This window comes from Odontesthes bonariensis, chromosome 18 (assembly GCF_027942865.1).
Source record: "Odontesthes bonariensis isolate fOdoBon6 chromosome 18, fOdoBon6.hap1, whole genome shotgun sequence".
NCBI classification, from domain to species: domain Eukaryota; kingdom Metazoa; phylum Chordata; class Actinopteri; order Atheriniformes; family Atherinopsidae; genus Odontesthes; species Odontesthes bonariensis.
Genome location: NC_134523.1, coordinates 11,537,982 through 11,557,593, shown reverse-complemented (window position 1 = coordinate 11,557,593; position 19,612 = coordinate 11,537,982). Strand labels below are relative to the sequence as shown.

Genomic DNA, 19,612 nt, shown 5'->3' with positions numbered 1-19,612 from the left:
CTATTCCTTGTTCTGATCGACCACACTTGTAAATGTGTCACTGACGTTTTTTTTTTTTTTCTTCTATTGAATGTCACAGGGTTGTTTTACTGTCCGCTGCACGCGCGCCTTCCTCTGGGCTGTCCCTCAGTGTGCGCGTGAAGTGCAATCCCCGAGATTTCCGGAGGACACGCGCGCTGGTTTCTCATCTCACTTGAGCAGCGCAGTAACCCGCGGCTTTTCTCTGTGCGCCCCTCTATTCACCCGACAGCGCTGCAGGTCACCGACTCCAGTATTCCCCGGTGTAACGACGACTTCTGTGTCAAGGTACGTCTCTACTCTGCCGGTGCCTCCTGGTAGCTTTGTTTTTCAAGCATCCTTTCTATTTTTTCTGAAAAATCTAGGGATGTCATGTTAGTTATTCAATTAATTTCACACTTAAACTCGTCACTGCGATTATGTTTATTAAAAGAAAAACGTTTGTTCAAGGAAAAGTTAAGATTATACCCGAGGTGCGCTGAAAGTACCAAACAAAATACATCTCTGTACCCTCAGCAGCTCTCTAACACTTTATCGGTGCCTTTATTCACCTTTTCACTGAATTTGTCAGTGATCAACTGGCTTCATTTTCTTGTTAAAAAACGAGTAGTTATGTTGTTCCTGTTGAATAAAGGGAAGTTTAGCTATAGTTGCTTGTGAGAAGTTGATCAAGTGCGGGGTTACCAGTACTTCCACTCCTCACGATGGAAGGCTACCACAGAGGATGTTATTTAGAAATCAAACAGTCAGTAGTGAAATATTGAAAGACTGGAATTTACCGGAGAAGTTGCTTATAACTAACTTGAAGTGAAATCTATTACCACAAAACACTTAGCTGAGGATAATCATATATATATATATATATATATATATAGAGGCTTTTGCAATGGGATATTTGTGTTTCTCTTCAGATAGTTAAAGAATTTTTTTTTTTTTTACAGTCTTCACATTTAAACGAATGAAAGAATAAAAACCCCAATTTGCCATATAGGCTTCCAGTAAGAGCTTTTGTTTGTGAGAGGATGAAAAATATTCCCTCAGTAAATGTGGCTGGGATTTATCTGGCGATGGGCCTACAGGAAACCACCTTGAGGAAAAGGGCGGGTTGCCTGTATCCTCAACATGCCCATCCATCAGAGGTGTTTCTGTGGCTTGAACAAAGTCTGATAGGTCGAGTGTGTTTATCCTTTCGCCGTGACAGGTGTTTTTCTGCAATCGCCATAAATTTTTGTCTCAAAACAGTCAAAAGTTTTATGCGTGGCTGTGAAGGAATTGTGAGGGTTGGATGGGGGAAAACCGCGATTAGTTTGTCCAAGGCCGGACTCCATCACTTCCTGTTTCTTTACGAGGTCAGTTCCTGTCTTTAGTCCCGGGGCTAGGCAGGAAGGAAGGGGGCGTGGATACGGTTTCTAGTGGGGAGGATTGGAAATGAACACGGCCCTCATCACACAGCGTTCCCACTGAGCAGCTGGGGTCTGTGACAGATGAGTGGTCCTCCTGGGTGGAGCCCTGCTCCCTCTGACACACCTGGGTGACAGCTGAGTGTGTGGTGAGGCTATCACCTTCTCTTTTTGAACCCTAAGAAAGAGGCCTTGATCCTCTAGTTTGTAAAAAAGCAAAGCAGGGCCAAACTCTGTGAGTATGTTATTGCTACCAACAAACCAGCACTATCCACTATATCTGGAGGATATGATGACATCATGTGGAAACAGGACATCCTGATGGCCGAGACGCCTTACTTTTCCACTGCTCGCTTCCAGCTCTATCTCCATCTTTCTTTCTATTAGACACTGTGTATATATATTCTGAGTGTGTGCTGCATGTGTGAGGGTTCAGTGACAGCTTGCTTCCCATTGTCCTATCATTCCTGCCCCACTCACACTGTGCATCCTGTGGAGTTTCCTGCTCACGAGGCTGTGTAAGAGAGAAGGCGAGTGAGAATAAAAAGGTAAGAAAAGAGAGGAGGTGGAGGGCGAGGAAGGGAGGTGAAAGTTTAAGCTTACAGCTTTAGAACAAGATTCATATGAAATCACTATGGCACTGCAGATTTTGAAAGACCATGTGTGCGTGTTGCTGAAGTGAACTTTCCCGCTGGGAGCAGCTTATCTGCAGTCCTCCGTGCAGGAAAGGGTGTGTCATTTGGAATTGGATGTTTATGAGTGTGACGATGGTGATGGAGGGTGATGTTATTGTGATTTTATAAGAATGCACTGAATGCGTGCTGGTGGTTGTTAGGTCAAAATTTAGTTGCTTCCTTATATTGTTCAGGGTGAACCAATGCAGCAATATAATGTTGTGCGTCCGTGGAAAGAAACGGTTCTCAAGCACTTCTTGACTGCATTTCTTTTCAGCTACTTTTAGGAGAAGACGGGAATAAAGCTGTATTTTCTTTAAAGCTCTTCCAATCGTCTCGTATGCCCCTATGGCCAGCATACAGAGATGCTATAAGAATCTCTTTTGTTGGTAGCTGTGGTCAAGCTTGTAATATGTTGTAAGCACTTTCTTTGTAAATCCTCTCAACCTTTCAGCCCGAGAACCCGCTAGGCCTTCCTTTCTGTACGATTCCAAATCTTCATCGCAGCTCTGCTAGGTTGTCGGTTCCTTCAGCAAAAGTAATTGTGACATGCAGGAAATGGAAGGAGAGATGTGTTGCTCGAAACGAGGGTGGAAAATTCCAGCAGCCGACATCTGTTCGGCCAGACTAAGGTGCTTCTAAATTAGCATTTGTATTTTAAGCTCACACACGTGTCGCATCCAAACTAAAGTGAAGTAACATCCAGTGGTGAGAGGTCATTTTAAAATTGATATAATTCTCATGTCGGTCGAGAATTCCAACAGTCACGGTCCATTTTCTGGTCTGATGAGTTAAAAAAAAAAAAAAAAAAACCTCTTGGGCAGAACAAAAAGCCACATCTGGCAGACAACGGTCTCCGCCTGTTGGTTTGCTACTACAGTCCCTGCAGCGAAGCATGGTGGTGGCAGCATCGTGCTGTGGAGGATAGTTTCTTGTGTGGTCGAAAACCAAGGCCAAGTTCAAACCCTCATGATCACTGGCAGAAATAGAAAGCCTGAGAGATTCTGCCAGCAGCGATGGAATAAAGCGTGTAAGTGAAGGCGAGTAAAGCTCGAAAAGACTTCAGTCTGAAAAAGGGGCTTTAGAAGGTGTTGAAAAGGTCTGCATGCTTAGTTAGTTTTTAACTTTTCAAAACTTTTGACATGAGAAATTTAGCCTTTTCTTTTTAAATTCAAAATGAAGACAACTGCAACAAGTGAAGCAGCCTGAGTAGTTTCCGGATATGCTGTTTTTGAGTTCTGTTTTTTTTTTTACATTTCATCCAAAGTTCTCTCTTCTTTTTACTTCATTTGAATATACTGCTGCATATGGTATATGTGCGCTATCGCTGCTTGTGCTTGAGCATTTTCTCCCCTCTTGCTTCTTTGTAATAGGTTTCGCTCAAAGGGGCCACGTCGCAAAGTTACAATACAAACAAACAAGCAAACAAACACAAACACACAACGACACAGTTAAGATTTCTCCTTCCAGTCGCCAGCACGACGGACCACTTGTTGAATACAACAAGATCCCTTTTTTTAAATTTTTATTTAAAGGTGAATTTCTTTGGTAGAGGTATTTATAGTGCAGCTGTTAATAATCGATTCTGTGAATTATGAAACTGCATGTCTTCAAATGAAGTATGAGTGTATCAGAAATGTCACGTCAAAAGGATGCTAACACTTAGATGTCTCACATGCATTTACATCAGTGTGTGCAGTAAAGGGGCCCGTTGTTTCAGGCAGACTCATCACAAACCAACACCGCACTTCTCCCCACCAGAGGAAGCAGCTTCTGTTTCACAGCTTGTTATAATTATTTCTTTGCTTTTGCCTTCTGCTATAAAAATCTATTGTGGCATTCGAAAGCCAATCGAGTGAAATGAGCTTTAGTGTCGACACAGCAACACGAGAACTCCCCAGAACGTGTGTCGGTGAAAAATCCCTTGTTGTAGATGGAATCGCAGATCCAAAAACAGCATCTTTTAGAACGTATAGCATGCAGACCAGCATATTATGAATACCACTAAAGGCACTGTGAATGTGTGCGGCCGATGCACCTCTTCGTAGTACACAGTTTCTTCATTCCACTTTCGATGTGTCACTTTTTAAACTCGCACAAGCAGCAATTGCTTTCACCTGGTCTGTGTCTCATTTTCATTATTTGTTTTCAGGAGACAAACAGGAACTCCAAACGACTTACTCACTGTGACTCTTGTTGTACAAACACACATAAGTAGTGTACCGACTGATTGTGCAAACCCCCACGTTACCACTCATTGCCTTTACCACCACACTCCCACCCACTCGCACGACATTTGCGCTGATATATGTTATACTTGTGGTAGATTGAAATGTGAACATCAATCGTTTTTAAAAAGACAACCAGGTGGGGCGGTCTGTGGCGTAGTGGGTACAGCAGACCATGTACAGAGGCTATAGTCCTCACTGCAGCTGGCCCCGGTTCGAATCCCGCATCGGACGGCCCTTTGCTGCGTGTTATTCCCCCCTCTCTCTGCCCCCTGCTTCCTGTCTCTCTTCACTGTCCTATATAATAAACGCATAAAAAGCCCCAAAAAATTATTAAAAAAAGACAACGAGGCAACGGTGAAGACAAATCAGACACATGTCGATTTGTGCTTAACTCCTTGTGACTAATTTGACACCAGTGAGCAGCAGGTGCACAAGTTTTTTTTTTTTTTTTGTACGTATACTTACCTGAGATCAACTGAATTATTGTGAGTTATCGCAGCTTCTGTATGCAGAGAGGAAGACGAGCCAAGAGCGGGAATATCAGGTCAACGGGAACTAATCGAGAACAATGACTAGTATGGCTGCTTTGACAACACTTCCTAGTGCTTGTGTGTGTGTGTGTGAGGGAGAGATAAGGCATCTCTGTTATTTTATCACCCCTGTTTGTGGTTTTCTGCCATTCCTCGAAAAGCAGAAAAAAGAGGAGCTAAGAGAAAGAGAAACGAGATATGGATAAAATGAAAGAAGCGTCTTTTAGGCCTTCTGTCACTTCTCCCTTTGCACTTCATCAAGAAGTCAGCATCTGAGGGGTGGATGGAGGTAATATGAAAGGCTGGTGTTGGATGGGTGTGGGCATGGTGTAGAGAAAAGCAGCTGAAGAAAATGTGTGTGTCAGGGGTGTTTGTGGCTCTGCAGCTGTTATTGGTGTGTGAATGGGGATGGACTCTGTCCTCAGTTTCCAGGAAAAGGGGGGAGCCATCAGAGGGGTGAACAGGAAACTCTAACAGGGCTAACTTCCTGTAGCTCTCATGATGGCCGGCCTGATAATGAGTGTGTGTGTGTGTGTGTGTGTGTGTGTGTGTGTATTTTAATTCCCCACTTGCAAAATGTTTGCATATTCTGCTGTGAGTGAGCAACACACTCATCTGGATGAAGCCCATAATAGCTTTTGTTGCTGTGAAGGAATTTCAAGGAATTTGTGCGGATGGAACAAACCTGCTGTTTTTTTCATAATGAAAGTGAATTGCCTTTTTGTTCTCCCCTCACTGCCATAACTTGTATTGTTCTCCTTCTGTGTTACTTCCCCTACATTCCTCAGTAGGTGGGGTGGTCATAGCCTGGAGTCTAGTCCGCTTGAAAGGTTGCAGGTTAGAATCCCAAGACCCCTCTTCGTTCCGTCATCAGATTAAAGGGGCGCCCTTTGCCAAAATGGATTCAGTGTATTCCCAATGCTGTAAAGGAAACCCTTCCTTTGTCAAAGCTTTTAATGATTTGAAGAACATATGGATTTGTTGGACACAGTCGTTTGTGGTGCTGTTTGATTGTACTGACTTACACCAGCAAGCGTTTCTAATATATTGTTCACCTCTTTGTAATCAAGGAATGTTGATTAAATATCAGAAGCCTCCAGCAAGACCATAAAGTCTGCATCTGAAACTCAGTGTAAGTTCATAGAGCAATGCGGCTGATGCTAGCATTGCTTTCACCTTGTCCTTTTATGTTTTGCGTGTGTGTGTGTGTGTGTGTCTTATCGTGACAAAATGTGCTCCTGGTGACGCATACCTCAGCAGGAAATATTGCAAAGGAAGTTTTAAAAACTTCGGCATTTTTCTGTCTTAGTGTTGGCTTGCGCTCACAAAACTTAGCTGAGCTTATAAATGATGTCATCATGATTACTGATTAAAGGTCTGTTGAGACAGGGGAAGCTCCGCCCTAACCCATTTCATGCCCCCTGTCCTACGTTCCTTTTCATTTGTAATTTTGTCTTCTAAATCTTTCATTTGACGTACCTGTATTTATTTCTGTATTATGTATTTCCCATAAAGAATTTGGTACGAGTAATAATCTGGTAACCCAGCTGGTGAGATCTCATCACAAGACGGTCTCGAGTTTTAATCTTTTATCTAATTGATAATCAATTTCTTGATTCAGAAGTCTAGAATATTGGAAAAAAAGGAAACAAAAAAAAAAAAATCTTTCCCCAATCTCCAATTTGACATAATCTTATGGATTGAATAAATATACTGTACATCTATAGCACTGGTCCTTTTAAACTGATAAAACACAAGGCCACCCTTATAAAAGCAATATATTCGTAATATATTTGTATTAGACTTGAAACTAAAAAGCTAGCAAATGTCACTTCAAGTCTGAGAGGGAGATAGATGCACATGTAATGATGTGAATGGGTTATGGCTTCCCTTAAATGACGTGATGTTTTTTGGCTGATTGCTATGAAATGGCAAAGTTCAAGGCAACTGTTCATTTGTGGTTGGTGGTATGCCAAACTAGCTGCTAGGCAAGCTTTAGGAAAAGTTAGTTAGATTATGATGTTGTTAAGTGGAGGTGAGAGTGTAGTGGAAGTGTTCACTGTTTTAGAGACTGTTGCTGTGGACCTTTGGCTTCTGTAACTCTGTTTTACATCCACAAAAAAACTATTGTACGCTGAAGGCACACGTGGTAGCACACTGACGGACCTCTGAAATGAATAAATTACTAGCTCCCAATATGCAAAGATTTGAACACAAACACAAAAGTTTTTTTTAGTGAAGCCCATCCGGCCAAAAGTGGAGGACCCCTTAAAACAACACGAGCTGGAACCTTTCACCGTGCTGTTATGGCTGTTCTGTTGCTATTTGCTTTGTGGCATGGTGTGGGAACAATCATCTCATCTTGAATGTTAACAAAACAAAGGAGATGATTGTAGATTTCAGGAGAAACAGGGTCAGATCAAACCCTGTTTCCATCATGGGAGAAGAAGTGGAGGTGGTTGAGGAATATAAATACCTTGGTGTTCATGTGGACAACAGACTGGACTGGAGACACAACAGTGAAGCAATCTACAAGAAAGGACAGAGCAGACTGTACTTCTTGAGGAAGCTAAGGTCCTTCAAGGTTTGCAACAAGATGTTGCAGATCTTCTACAAGTCTGTTGTTGAGAGCGTCATTTCCTCTTGCGTCATCTGTTGGGGCAGCAGCATCAGAACCAGGGACCTAAAAAGACTCAACAACCTGATAAAGAAGGCTGGTTCTGTTCTGGGGACGACTGTGGAACCTCTGGAGACAATAATGCAAAGAAGGATTTTGCATAAAATCAAGAGAATTATGGACAACCCTGAACATCCTCTCCATGAGACTGTTATCGGAAAACAGAGTCTCTTCAGTCAAAGGCTTCTTCAGTTTGGATGCAAAACGGACCGCTACAGGAAATCTTTCCTGCCCACAGCCATCAGCATCTATAATAACTCCTTGATTTAATTGAGCTACATCAACATTTAATTTCCCTCTGGGATAAATAAAGTATTTTTGAATTGAATTAATAAAAATAGTTTTCTGAAATTGAAACTTTTAACCTGTAAAGGCAAAGTTTGGAGACATTGACAAAGAAGTTATTTGTAATAACTTGTTAGCTTAGATGCTTGCTTGTTTGTGTTAGCGTTGGACCAAGCAAGGCTAGCCGTTTCAAGCATTTTTGCTAAGCTAACCGAACTGACTGGTATGATATCTGTTTATCATACCAGGGTTGTCTCTCCTTTTTCTGAAAACAATGAGAAAGTGAGTTGTCCTGAGAAGGGAATTAAAACAGTTTTGAAATACCAAAGTTTAGTTTTAAAAAAGAGTACCAGGTGCTCAATAAATGCCTAAAATCATGAACTCATGTTGATGGCTTTGCAGGCATCCCCGCACGCAATTGAAATGTTCAATAATTTTGACTGTTTGTTAATTCCTCTTCATGTCGGCCTCAGTTTTTGCTTTGTCAACATTCATTTTACTGAAACAAGGAGGTTTGCCCAAAACTGGAAGTCACGATTGCATACATGCATGCACATTGACACAATGATCTTTGTGAAACACATCACACGCTGTCATGGATATCACTTTGTGTCAGTTACCCCAGTCAAATGGTGACATTTAATAACCTATTTTACCACAAAACTCAAACATGCAATTACACACAGGCATGTTCACGCACACACACACACACACACACACACACACACACACACACACACACACACACACACACACACACACACACACACAGAGCTGTTGGCCAAAGAGACTGACTGAGTACCCTCTCGAAACAGCAAAGCAAAAAGGGAAGTGGCTAACCTCACATCTCTCTTTCTTTCCCTATCTGATGCTGTCTGTGCTTTTCTAACTCCTTTGTCTCCTCACATCTGCCTCTGCTGCTTCTCTATATTCACACTTTGCTGCTCTTGAGCTCTCTTTGCCATACATCCCCTCTCTGCCCTGCCCTCTCGTTCCATCCCCTGCCACTCAACTTCCTCATCTCTTTTCCAGTGGCGATGGTGAATGCCAGATGATCTGACAGAGGAAGACATCAGGTGAGAGAAAATTAACTTCTCCTTTCCGCTCTACCACCACCCCCCCTCTTATTCCACCTCCAACTCCTGCTTGAGGGAAGTTGAGTTTTTTTTATTCAAAGTTTGTTACTTCTCTTTGCCCAGTTCTCTCTCTTTATTTTTACCTCTGTATGCTGTTAATGTGTGTTGTGTTCACTTTCCAACTACTTGAGTTTAAAGTCTCAAGTTCGTAGACAGAACGTAATTATGCTAACACTAAATTTGAGGAAGTAAGTTCTCATCCTCTAATCTATGTCCGCCACATGAAATTTAGTTTATGTTTAGGTCGCGTTTTTTTTCTTTGATGCATGAAAACAAAAGGCCTTTTGATCCTCTTGAGTAACATCAATAAAGAGAGAAGAAACTGAACTGTCTGCTTTCACAGACGCCGTCTCCTTGCTGGTTATTATGGGGTGTATCTGTTGCAAGCAGAAGAAGTCGGCCAAGACAGTAGCGGCAACATCAGCAACAGTAGACATTACAGATCTGTCTCCTGGCAACATAGATGGGGGGTTGACGGGCTTGTCTCAGGGCCGTTACTGTCCTGACCCCACTCAGACCATCCCAAACTTCATCACCACCACGCACCAGCGGCCTGGAGGCATAACAAGTACGACTGGGTGTTTGTGTTTGTTCTTAAAATGTGAATTAGATACCAGAAGGTGAAAATCTAGATACCTATTGCTAGCAGGTGTATTTTTTGCCCCCGAATAAAAAAACCACAACATCTAGTTCAACCTCTTCATCAAAAATCTTGTGTTTTCCTACTCTGACATGTTGAGTGGAAAACGAAAATTACTGTTGTATGTTTTGTGTTCATGCAGGTGGCGGAGTCACTCTCTTCATAGCTTTGTATGACTACGATGCTCGCACTGAAGATGATCTTACTTTCCAGAAGGGAGAGAAATTCCAGATCATCAACAACACGTGAGCAGAGATAACACGCCCTGTTTTTTAACCAGACGTGTTTACAGATGTTATATTCAAGGATCAAAATCATCTCTGATACGACTGTCGCGGGAAAAAAATGTTTCCTGAAGCCTGACAATATGTGTCAGGAGCTTCTGTGTGAAGGTCAATGTGATCAGTTATGACTTCCTAAAGGTGGATCATTTTGTTTGCATACTTTAGATTCCACAGGCTGCAATTAAATGCCACCCATTAACAACTGTCAGAGGTCTCCGCTGCCGCAGGCAGTGTTGACAAGCTTGAGTTATTGAAAAACGTTTTGTTCTGCTCTGGAAATCTAAAATCAATGTATATGGTGTTTACATTTGGCTTTTGAAGCAAAGAGATTAAACTGAGCTACTTTTGCACCAGTCAGGTTTGCACATGTGCTCCTAATATCTTCCCTCTAATCTTGCCATCTTTTGGTCCTGTGTTTTATGCCGATGAAATAACAAAAGGGGATGTTTTTTGCATCTCTACATGTCTTTTTTTTTTTGTAGAGAGGGTGACTGGTGGGAGGCTCGCTCTTTGGACACTGGAAACTCAGGTTACATACCCTCTAACTACGTCGCTCCTGTCGACTCCATACAAGCCGAGGAGTGAGTGTGCGCACATATACACACTTATACACACTTATACACACTTATACACACATATACACACTTATACACACTTATACACACATATACACACTTATACACACTTATACACACATATACACACTTATACACACATTTGCACACTTATAAACACATATGCCCACTTATACACACATATACACACATACACACATATGCACACATATACACACATATGCACACATATACACACATATGCACACATAACCACACATATGCACACACATACACACATATACACACATATGCACACATATACACACATATACACACATATACACACTTATACACACATATGCACACATATACACACATATACACACATATACACACTTATACACACATATGCACACAGCAGTGACAGCGTTGTTTGCTGCAGTTTTATGCTTTAAGATGTCCTCTGTGATTGACATGCAGTCTGAAAGCTGAGGTTAAGTGATGTGTGTCGTTGTTGCTGTGACCCAAGTGCTGTTATCATGGTGACAGGTGGTATTTTGGGAAGATGGGGAGGAAGGATGCAGAGAGACAGCTGCTGGGTCAAGGCAACCAGAGGGGAACTTTCCTCATACGCGAGAGTGAGACCACTAAGGGTGAGGTTGCAACACGTTCAAACACACATGCACACAGTCTCTTAAAAGACACCTTTAACGTGTAAAAGCTTTCAACTGGCTTTTATTCTCTGTCATTCATATCAACTCCCTCTATGCTTTTTCTTGTCCTTGCCCCCCCCCCGTGTTCCAACTCCTCGCAGGTGCATACTCTCTGTCCATCCGTGACTGGGATGACAACAAGGGAGATCATGTCAAGCATTATAAGATTCGTAAACTAGACAATGGTGGTTACTACATCACCACCAGATCACAGTTTGACACTGTGCAGCAGCTAGTGGAGCACTACACAGGTAACACACCTAAATGTGGGGCACAAATGCATCCTCTTTATTTCTGCCTGCCAGTAAGGCTGCAAAGCTCCTGTTTCAGTATCTTAAAACCTGTAATTTGCTTAAACGTCGTTACTTCCAGGCAATCTTATTTCTCATTCAAAGGTCCTCTGATTCGGAACACTTTGCTGACAGACATTAAAATGATAATAAACTTTAAATCTTTCAGCTCTCAGGTTAAACAGCATCTTCAACAAAGACAAATCTGTGAATGCTGAGATACACTTATTTATAAAACAGACAATGATATATTGGCTATATTGGCTACTTCTTCTTTTGCATGTCTTTTGTTCTTGTTTGTGCCTCTTTGTGTATGGTTTTGTCATTATGGTTCATAAATTTACCTACTTTAGAACATTTCCATTAAAGCTGCGGTCGCCAACTTTTTTTTTAGTCATATTAGCTTGAACTGTCATGGGATTCTGGAAGTAGAATATTAAATAGGCTGTTTAGGAAAAATAACGAAATCTGTAGCTCCCTGTAATCATGCTTGCAAAAACCGAGCGCTCCCGGCTGTTTTTAACCAATCAAGTTAGGGTGGAGGAATCCTACCTGTCAATCACAGCTTGTGCACACGCTGCTGAGCGTGAGTCTGCCCCAGCTTGTGTGCGCTCACACTGGTGTGAACTCACGTGCACAACCTCGTCCACAGAGGGGGAGGGGTTTGGGGGGCGATTCGGAGCTTGTTAGAGGTTGGGGGAGGGACCTGAAAGTTGTATCAGTTTGAATTTTCCGACTTTAGACTCGCAATTTTGAAAACCTGCCGACTGCAGCTTTAAAAGCCTAAATAGGGACAGGATATGCAAATTAGCCCTATACACGTTACAATGGTTGTATTTTTCTAGAAATATATAACATTGTTCTTATGTACTGTCGCAGTCGAGTAAACTTTTAATGAATGTAATGAAATGAATTCATTTCCCGAGTTATTTTAAGGCCAATATCTGGCACCATTTTTTGTGCCGGAAAGTAATCATCTTAACTTAGCGCTGCAGTGCTTGTACGGTGCTTAACTTCCTGCCTTACGTGACTACTTCTATTTGATACTGCTTTTTGCTTTCTATTTGATAGTTTTACAACAGTGCTTTCATGCTGAAATTAACATGGCAAATTCAGATAGGGCAATAAAAAGAATCATGCATTGATGCAGATGAGAGTACTGTCATGTGGTGAGAATAAGCTTCACCTCAATCAGCAGCTGCATAACAATGCCGGTGTCATGTTAATGCATCAGAAATTATGTCCTTTCTCCGACACTTTAATTTTCAATCCTTTTTTTTTCCGACAGAACATTTTGCAGATATTTTCTTTTGTAGACACTAGAATTTTAAAGCTTGATTCAGAGTTTTTGTAAAACAACCCTTTCCACTTCCTCAGCTCTCTGTCAGTGTAAATCTGCCACCTAGTGGCTCCTGAATATATTAGAAAGCACTCTGCATTTTCTGACGATTTAAAAAAAAGCCTTAGAGATTTTGCAGCATGCATAATGTCATTTATTTTATTTTTTTTGTGTAGCATCCCTATTTTGATATTGTTCCACAATATTAGGCTGCAGCTCACAGTGTTTGTGTCTGCCACTTATGCCTCTGTACTTTTGATGAACTTATCGATGGATGACGCACGAATGAAACCTGTCTTGTTCCTCTCTTTATCTCTGTGCTTGCTCTTGTTTCCCTTTTTTTTTTTTTTCCTGTTTGTGTCCGGTTCTCTCTCTCAGAGAGAGCAGCCGGACTGTGCTGCCGTTTGATTGGCAGCTGTAAGCGGGGCATGCCTAAGCTGGCTGACTTATCAGTGAAGACGAAGGATATGTGGGAGATTCCCCGCGAATCTCTCCAACTGATTAAGAAACTGGGCAATGGCCAGTTTGGAGAAGTCTGGATGGGTAGGATTGGTGTGGCTGTGTTTGAGTGGGAGGAGGGAAATAACAGCAGGAGCACACCTGAAGTAAAAACAAATCAAACCAAAACAAGATATATTTAAGTGCTGATTTAAGCCTAATGATCTGTTTCTGTTGCCTGCCTGTACTCGTGAAAAATTCACCAGAGGATATTCTTCACACAGGCATGGAAAAACAGACGCAAAATTGTAATCTGCACAAGTTTTATCAATTTTCTAAGATAAATGCGTGAAATTTTTTTTTTAAGTGAGAGAAATCACATAGAAACAACTGTTAATTAATAAAAAATGTATTCATATTTCACATCAGGGTGTGCTGAGCTGCTCCTCTCCTCCCCCATGACTGCATGTGCATGTTTCATCATCTCACATCACCTTTTGTCACCCCTCCATCTTTCCACCCATCACTGCACCCCTCTTCTCCCATTCTCAATCAACCACTCCTCTCCTCCCTGCCTTTCATCTCGACCCTCTCTGGCACCTCCCTCCTCCCCCTCTCAGGTTCTAATGACGGGCTGTGTTATTACCTGACAAAGTCCTGCCCCATCTCCACCCCGCTCACCCTGGGTCTTGGGCGGGACGCTTGGGAGGTATCGAGGGAAGCGCTGTCTATGCAAAGAAAGCTGGGACAGGGCTGCTTCGGAGACGTGTGGATGGGTGAGAACCTCTGAAACCCTGAGCAGGCATAGATGGAAAAGCGCCCTGTAGCCAAGACTGTTCATAGTGCTGAGAGTGGGCGCTGGGTGTGGATTTCTTTTAAAATTTCAGTTTGTGCAAGTAAAATTTGTTTTCCCCAATAGATGACATATTGGCTGGCATTCCCACAGGATGTTTTTGCACTTACACTTGTGGTCACTTTTTTTTTGTCACACACTTTTGATGACTGAATCTGAGAGTGTTGGATTTTTGAGCCGTGCAGGGTTTCTCCGTGAAGCCGGCTGAACTCTTTTCCTGTCCATGTAACTCAGGTGCTGCAGGTGTTGATGTAAGAAATCCTCCCTCCCTCCTCACATCCCTCCCTCCCCACCTGACCCCGTCACAAAATGCATGCTCTCCAAATAACAATCATGTGCATGCACCTTTTACCACATGTGACAATTTGCTGATGCACCTTATTTCATGATATTTATATCTGTATATATGGGTTTTTGTGTTTCCATATATGCAGTATATGTGCTGCATGTGCTGCATAAGCATCTGCTGCTATCACTCGGTTGGAAAAATGAGAGCATATGCTCGCACATGAAGCCTCTCTATGTATGTGTGCGTGTGTGTGTGTGTGTGCACCTGTATTCTGTGTGCTCTTTAACATCCTCTCGTCTATATGCCAGGCATGTGGAATGGCACCACCAAGGTAGCAGTGAAGACTCTGAAGCCAGGAACTATGTCCCCCGAGGCCTTCCTTGAGGAGGCTCAGATCATGAAGAGACTCCGGCATGACAAGCTGGTGCAGCTCTACGCCGTTGTGTCTGAGGAGCCCATCTACATTATCACCGAGTTCATGAGCCAAGGTATCAGGCTGAGTAAACTGTCACCACTCTGACTTACTGTAGATTTGAACTGCTGCCATCGAAGTAGGTGGAGGCTTCGCTGACATTGAAACTTTTGAAGTTAACTTATTTTCGATTATGAAACTGAAAAGCACTTTTACCTCGTAAGATGCTACTAACAGGAAAAGATAAGATGTCTAACTGAAGTGCAGTATTTCGCGAGAAAATACAGAGCATTCTCCTGAAACCGTTCCGCGTAAGTCTATGAATGATTAATTAAGAAATTAAGAAGCACCTGAATTCCGAGCTACTTCAAAGTCAACTCCCTTTTTTTTATTGGCTCCTGTTGCTAATTTTGATTAAATCTCTAAAATTGACATTTTCAAGATATCTGATCCAGTATCAACCAAAACCAACAAACATTAACAAGAAGTCAACTGTGACATCATTTAGTAAATAAACTGAACATCTTGGCAGAAGCATGGATCATGGAGACCTTCAGTAATGTGGGAAATCAAAGTTTAAACTCACACGTGTTCATGTTGGATGAAGCACAGAATTCTTAACAATCCCTGAGATTCTCTTTGATTTTTTTTTTACTAGCCTGTGGAGACTGATGGTGACAAGATGAAATATTGCGTCGGCATTCACTCAAACCTGAAAAGACAGTAGTTTGAATTAAAATGTGCATGTGCAAAATAAACTCTTATTCTTAACGTTTTCTAACCTCAACCTTCTTCCTCTATTGTTTTATTCCGTTGAGCTACTGCCTCAGCCAGGAATTTTTGATCGTCTTCTTAGCTACTAAAGGCTATTACAATCATAGGACTCTCGCTATCTGACTGTTGTCCTTTACAGCACATCCTCCGTTAAATATACTCCTCTGTCCGTTGTTTTCAGGAAGTCTGCTGGACTTCTTAAAGGATGGAGAAGGGCAGAGCCTGAAGCTGCCTCAGCTGGTGGACATGGCGGCACAGGTGATTTAAGGACAGACACTTTCTGACAGACCAAAGCAAGATTTTTACTTCCTCTACAGATCAGAACACTTTTTGCCTCTCCTTCTCTTTCTGCAGATCGCAGCTGGAATGGCGTACATTGAACGGATGAACTACATCCACCGTGACCTGCGAGCAGCGAACATTCTTGTTGGAGACAATCTGGTGTGCAAGATCGCTGACTTTGGCCTGGCTCGGCTCATTGAGGACAACGAGTACACAGCCAGACAAGGTGGCAGGATGGGATATTGTGTGTGTGTGTGTGTGTGTGTGTGTGTGTGTGTGGGAATGAAACTGAGGAGGAGAGCCACACTTGCAAAGTTCTATTATTAAAGTTTCTGCTTCAGTCGTTATGCCTATATTTCAATGCATAACCTATTCTAATTATGTTATCTTGCATCTTTCCTATTGTTACCATGGTATCAGGGGCGAAGTTCCCCATCAAGTGGACGGCTCCAGAAGCGGCACTCTACGGGCGCTTTACCATCAAGTCAGATGTCTGGAGCTTTGGCATCCTACTAACTGAGCTCATCACTAAGGGTCGAGTGCCCTACCCAGGTAATAGGTGTTACCTTCCTGTTCATTATCACGCAGAATCAGGTTTAACGTCAGTGGCAGTGAAAGTCCTCCAGGTTTAGATGTTTTATCCAGACTCTTTAACATCTTGAAGCGTAGCTTCAGATTATAATGTAGAAACATATTATTTTAAACATAATAAACAATAATTGATCTGAAGTAAATGGAAAAAGAGGATTTAAGCACCTGCCAACCTATTGTGTAAATGATCAGGCATAGATTTACTTGATGTCCTTTAACACATACTTGAATGGGTGCATTCAAAGGCACTTTTGGCATTTTTCTAAAGCGTTTTGCTTCTGGGATTCTATTTGTTATTAATAATTTTCCTTTGTGCTTGATAAAGTTTTTTTTTTTTTTTTTTTTTCATTTTTCAGTGTTATTGTGAATGTGAAAGGTCTGCATGTTGAAAAAACCTAAAAGTGCACACCAAAGGGGGTTAGGCATTCTGCAAAAATCTTTTTGTCTCTGATCACGTGGCACTTGCTGTACTTTATTCCCTTTGTTGCTGTTGCTGTGATCTGGCAGCATATTTTTCCCAACCTGTTGTTGAAGGAAAGACAAGACTCGAACGTAAAAATAATTAAAAAAAAACTGGAGCTCTGCTGATGTCACAGTTTGGATGTACAATGCCCATTGTGTTGCGCCTGAGTGCAGCTGTAGTCTCCCCTACAGAAAACACTGCTGTGGCCTGCCTGAATTGCCCAACTGTTTGAAAAGGCCTTCCTTCCTTCACTTGTCTCAACACCATGAAGCATATTTGCATAAAGCCTGCCATTTTGCCAGTTTGGCTCACTTCAAACAAAGAGAGGGCAGCTGCCTGGCATATTGACCAAAGAAACCAAAACATTTTAGGCGGAAGGTGACAGGAGATGCAGCAGCAACATGAAAGTAGCACTTGAGAATTTGGCAAATAGTTTGCTCTTTGGCACCCCCTACAGTTGTGGGAAATAACACCACTGTCATTAAAAACAAATATCTGTGTGATCCCTGAACATGCACAGCCACACACATGAATTAGTTGTCACACTAAAGTGTGACACTTGATTTAAATTTTTTTTCTCTCTGCCCTGACTGTGTTGAATTCAACCTTTTTCCTCCTTTCCTTCATCCACCTTCCGCTTCTTCTTCTTCTATCCCTTTAGGCATGAACAACCGTGAGGTGTTGGAGCAGGTGGAGAGGGGCTACCGGATGCCCTGTGCCCCCGGGTGCCCTGCCTCGCTTCATGAACTGATGGTGCAGTGCTGGAGGCGGGAGCCCGATGAGAGACACACCTTTGAGTACCTGCAGTCCTTCCTGGAGGATTACTTCACCGCCACAGAGCCGCAGTACCAGCCCGGGGAAAACCTGTGACCACACACGGGCTGGACAAACATGGAGCTTTAGATAGACAGACAGACATACAAATACAGTGACAGACATGTTGCAGTGCATTAACTATACATGTGTTTAGTGTATTTGATTCTAAACAGGATCCAAACTCACACACACTCATATGAAGATACATATCATTGACTTGTTTAAGAGTTAAAAGTCAGTTTCTTTTCCTTGTGTCACTGATCACTGTAGCCAGCTCAGAACAGATCAGTTAACCATTTTGAGGAATCTCAGCTCTCCTGGTTGGGCCTTGCAGTAATGTTGCTTTACTCTGTAACCATGACAACAAGAAACTGAAAGAAGATGTAGATGGTTGTGTTGGGGTGGAGAGCAGTCCAGTGGGTACATGATCTGTTCAGCTGCCATATTTGTTCAGGTCTTTTGTGCTAGGAGCATTTTGACTGTTTCCACGTAGATAATATCTGGATACAAAAAGGATCAGAGGTGCAACAGGTTCTCTATCACAAACAGCTGTCAGTGAACCTCATGAACCTGTGTGAGTAGATAATGTGCAGACACAGGCAGTTCTATTTTAAAAGAATCACTCTCCTGCAATAGGTCGTTTTTCATCTTAATTATAGGCTGATACGAGATCCATGTCTGTCTCCTTGAACTTGTTTCCCTTCTTGCTACCAACTTGTGCCTTTAATACTGTGTTAGAGAAATTCTAAGGGGTGGTAAGAAATGTGCTTTACTTGTCTGATGTTTTGTATGACAGTTTTGCATGAATTGTCACTTTTGTTGTTCTAATTTAACTCAGATATACCTGTCCATCACAAGCAATACTATATCTACTTACCATGCAAAAGATTTTATTAGTTGGGAGGGCGGGATGAGATGACACATAACAGGGAAAGATCTTTAGCAGTGGACTGTGGAGGGATAGTGTTTAAAATGAATGTTTGTTGCCAAGAATGGAACAATGTTGCAATGCCCCCTGCCATGTTAATGTAATAAAGATCCGATATCTTTTTAAGGTTACAGCTTGTTTTTCATTTATGCACACATAGTCACACATTTGTGGATTTTTTTTTTTTTCCCGAGTACAGATGCAAGGGACCAAAACTAAATATATCTATTCAAACCTAATGATTGCGGGGGGGAAAAAAGAATGTTAAAGTGATCTGATTACACAACAAAATTATGTAATCATAATGCAATGGTTTGCAAATCTCCCAAACCAATAGCTGATGAACAACAGAACACATCAAGTGTTGATTTTACTATTTCATGAAAAACATCTGCTCATATTGAATTTGATGGCAGCAACACAAAACCTGTTTATACCCTTCAGCATTGATGGTGCCGTTCCAGATGTGCAAGCTGCCAGTTCCATAGGCATTAATGCACCTCCATACCATCAGAGATGCAGGCTTTTGAACTGAGTGCTGATAACATGCCAGATGGTCCCTCTCCTCTTTAGTCTGAAGCAGCAGTCTATAATTTCACAGTTTTTCCACTTTGCCTCAGCCCATTTCAAATGACCTTTGACACAGATAAGAGGCCCGGTGTTTCTGGTACGTGTAAACAAATGGCTTCTTCTTTGCATAACAGAGCTTCAACCTGCATTTGTGGATGGCACAGTGAACTGAGTTCACAGCACAGACAATGATTTCTGAAAGTGTGTCCGAGCTTACACAGTGATTTCTATAACAGAATCACGCCTGTTTTTAATGCAATGCCACCTGAGGGCCCATGGATCACGGGTTCCTTTATTGAATATCAGCAGTGTCCCTGGCACACAGAAACATCTCCACCTTATCTGAATCCTTTGATCATATCATGTACTACAGATGAAGTATTCACAATTTTATGGTGAGGAGCATTATTTCAAAAGTGCTC

The 19,612-nt window shown here is 42.0% G+C and overlaps 1 protein-coding gene across 3 annotated transcripts; it reads left to right on the top strand.

The window, feature by feature from the left end:
- Nucleotides 1-258: 258 nt before the first annotated feature.
- Nucleotides 259-18,751, top strand: yrk (Yes-related kinase). Of its 3 annotated transcripts, XM_075449941.1 has the most exons (14): nt 259-306; nt 8,848-8,891; nt 9,295-9,519; nt 9,734-9,836; nt 10,358-10,456; nt 10,982-11,085; nt 11,247-11,396; nt 13,153-13,317; nt 13,833-13,988; nt 14,663-14,842; nt 15,722-15,798; nt 15,895-16,048; nt 16,243-16,374; nt 17,538-18,751. In XM_075449941.1, exons 3-14 carry the CDS (start codon nt 9,318-9,320, stop codon nt 17,744-17,746), a joined length of 1,731 nt encoding a protein of 576 aa, XP_075306056.1. In that variant the 5' UTR covers nt 259-306; nt 8,848-8,891; nt 9,295-9,317; the 3' UTR covers nt 17,747-18,751. The 3 variants fall into 3 exon arrangements, with proteins under 3 accessions (XP_075306056.1, XP_075306055.1, XP_075306054.1); XM_075449940.1 differs by lacking the exon at nt 13,153-13,317; XM_075449939.1 differs by lacking the exon at nt 13,833-13,988.
- The last annotated feature ends 861 nt before the right edge of the window (nt 18,752-19,612 follow it).

What these genes read in the sequence shown, in the direction of transcription:
- yrk (XM_075449941.1), top strand. Translation starts at nt 9,318, where the DNA reads ATGGGGTGTATCTGTTGCAAGCAGAAGAAGTCGGCCAAGACAGTAGCG. An exon ending in CGAGAGTGAGACCACTAAGG is followed by an intron (nt 11,086 to 11,246) that starts GTGAGGTTGCAA and finishes AACTCCTCGCAG; the next exon opens with GTGCATACTCTCTGTCCATC. An exon ending in GTTTGGAGAAGTCTGGATGG is followed by an intron (nt 13,318 to 13,832) that starts GTAGGATTGGTG and finishes TCCCCCTCTCAG; the next exon opens with GTTCTAATGACGGGCTGTGT.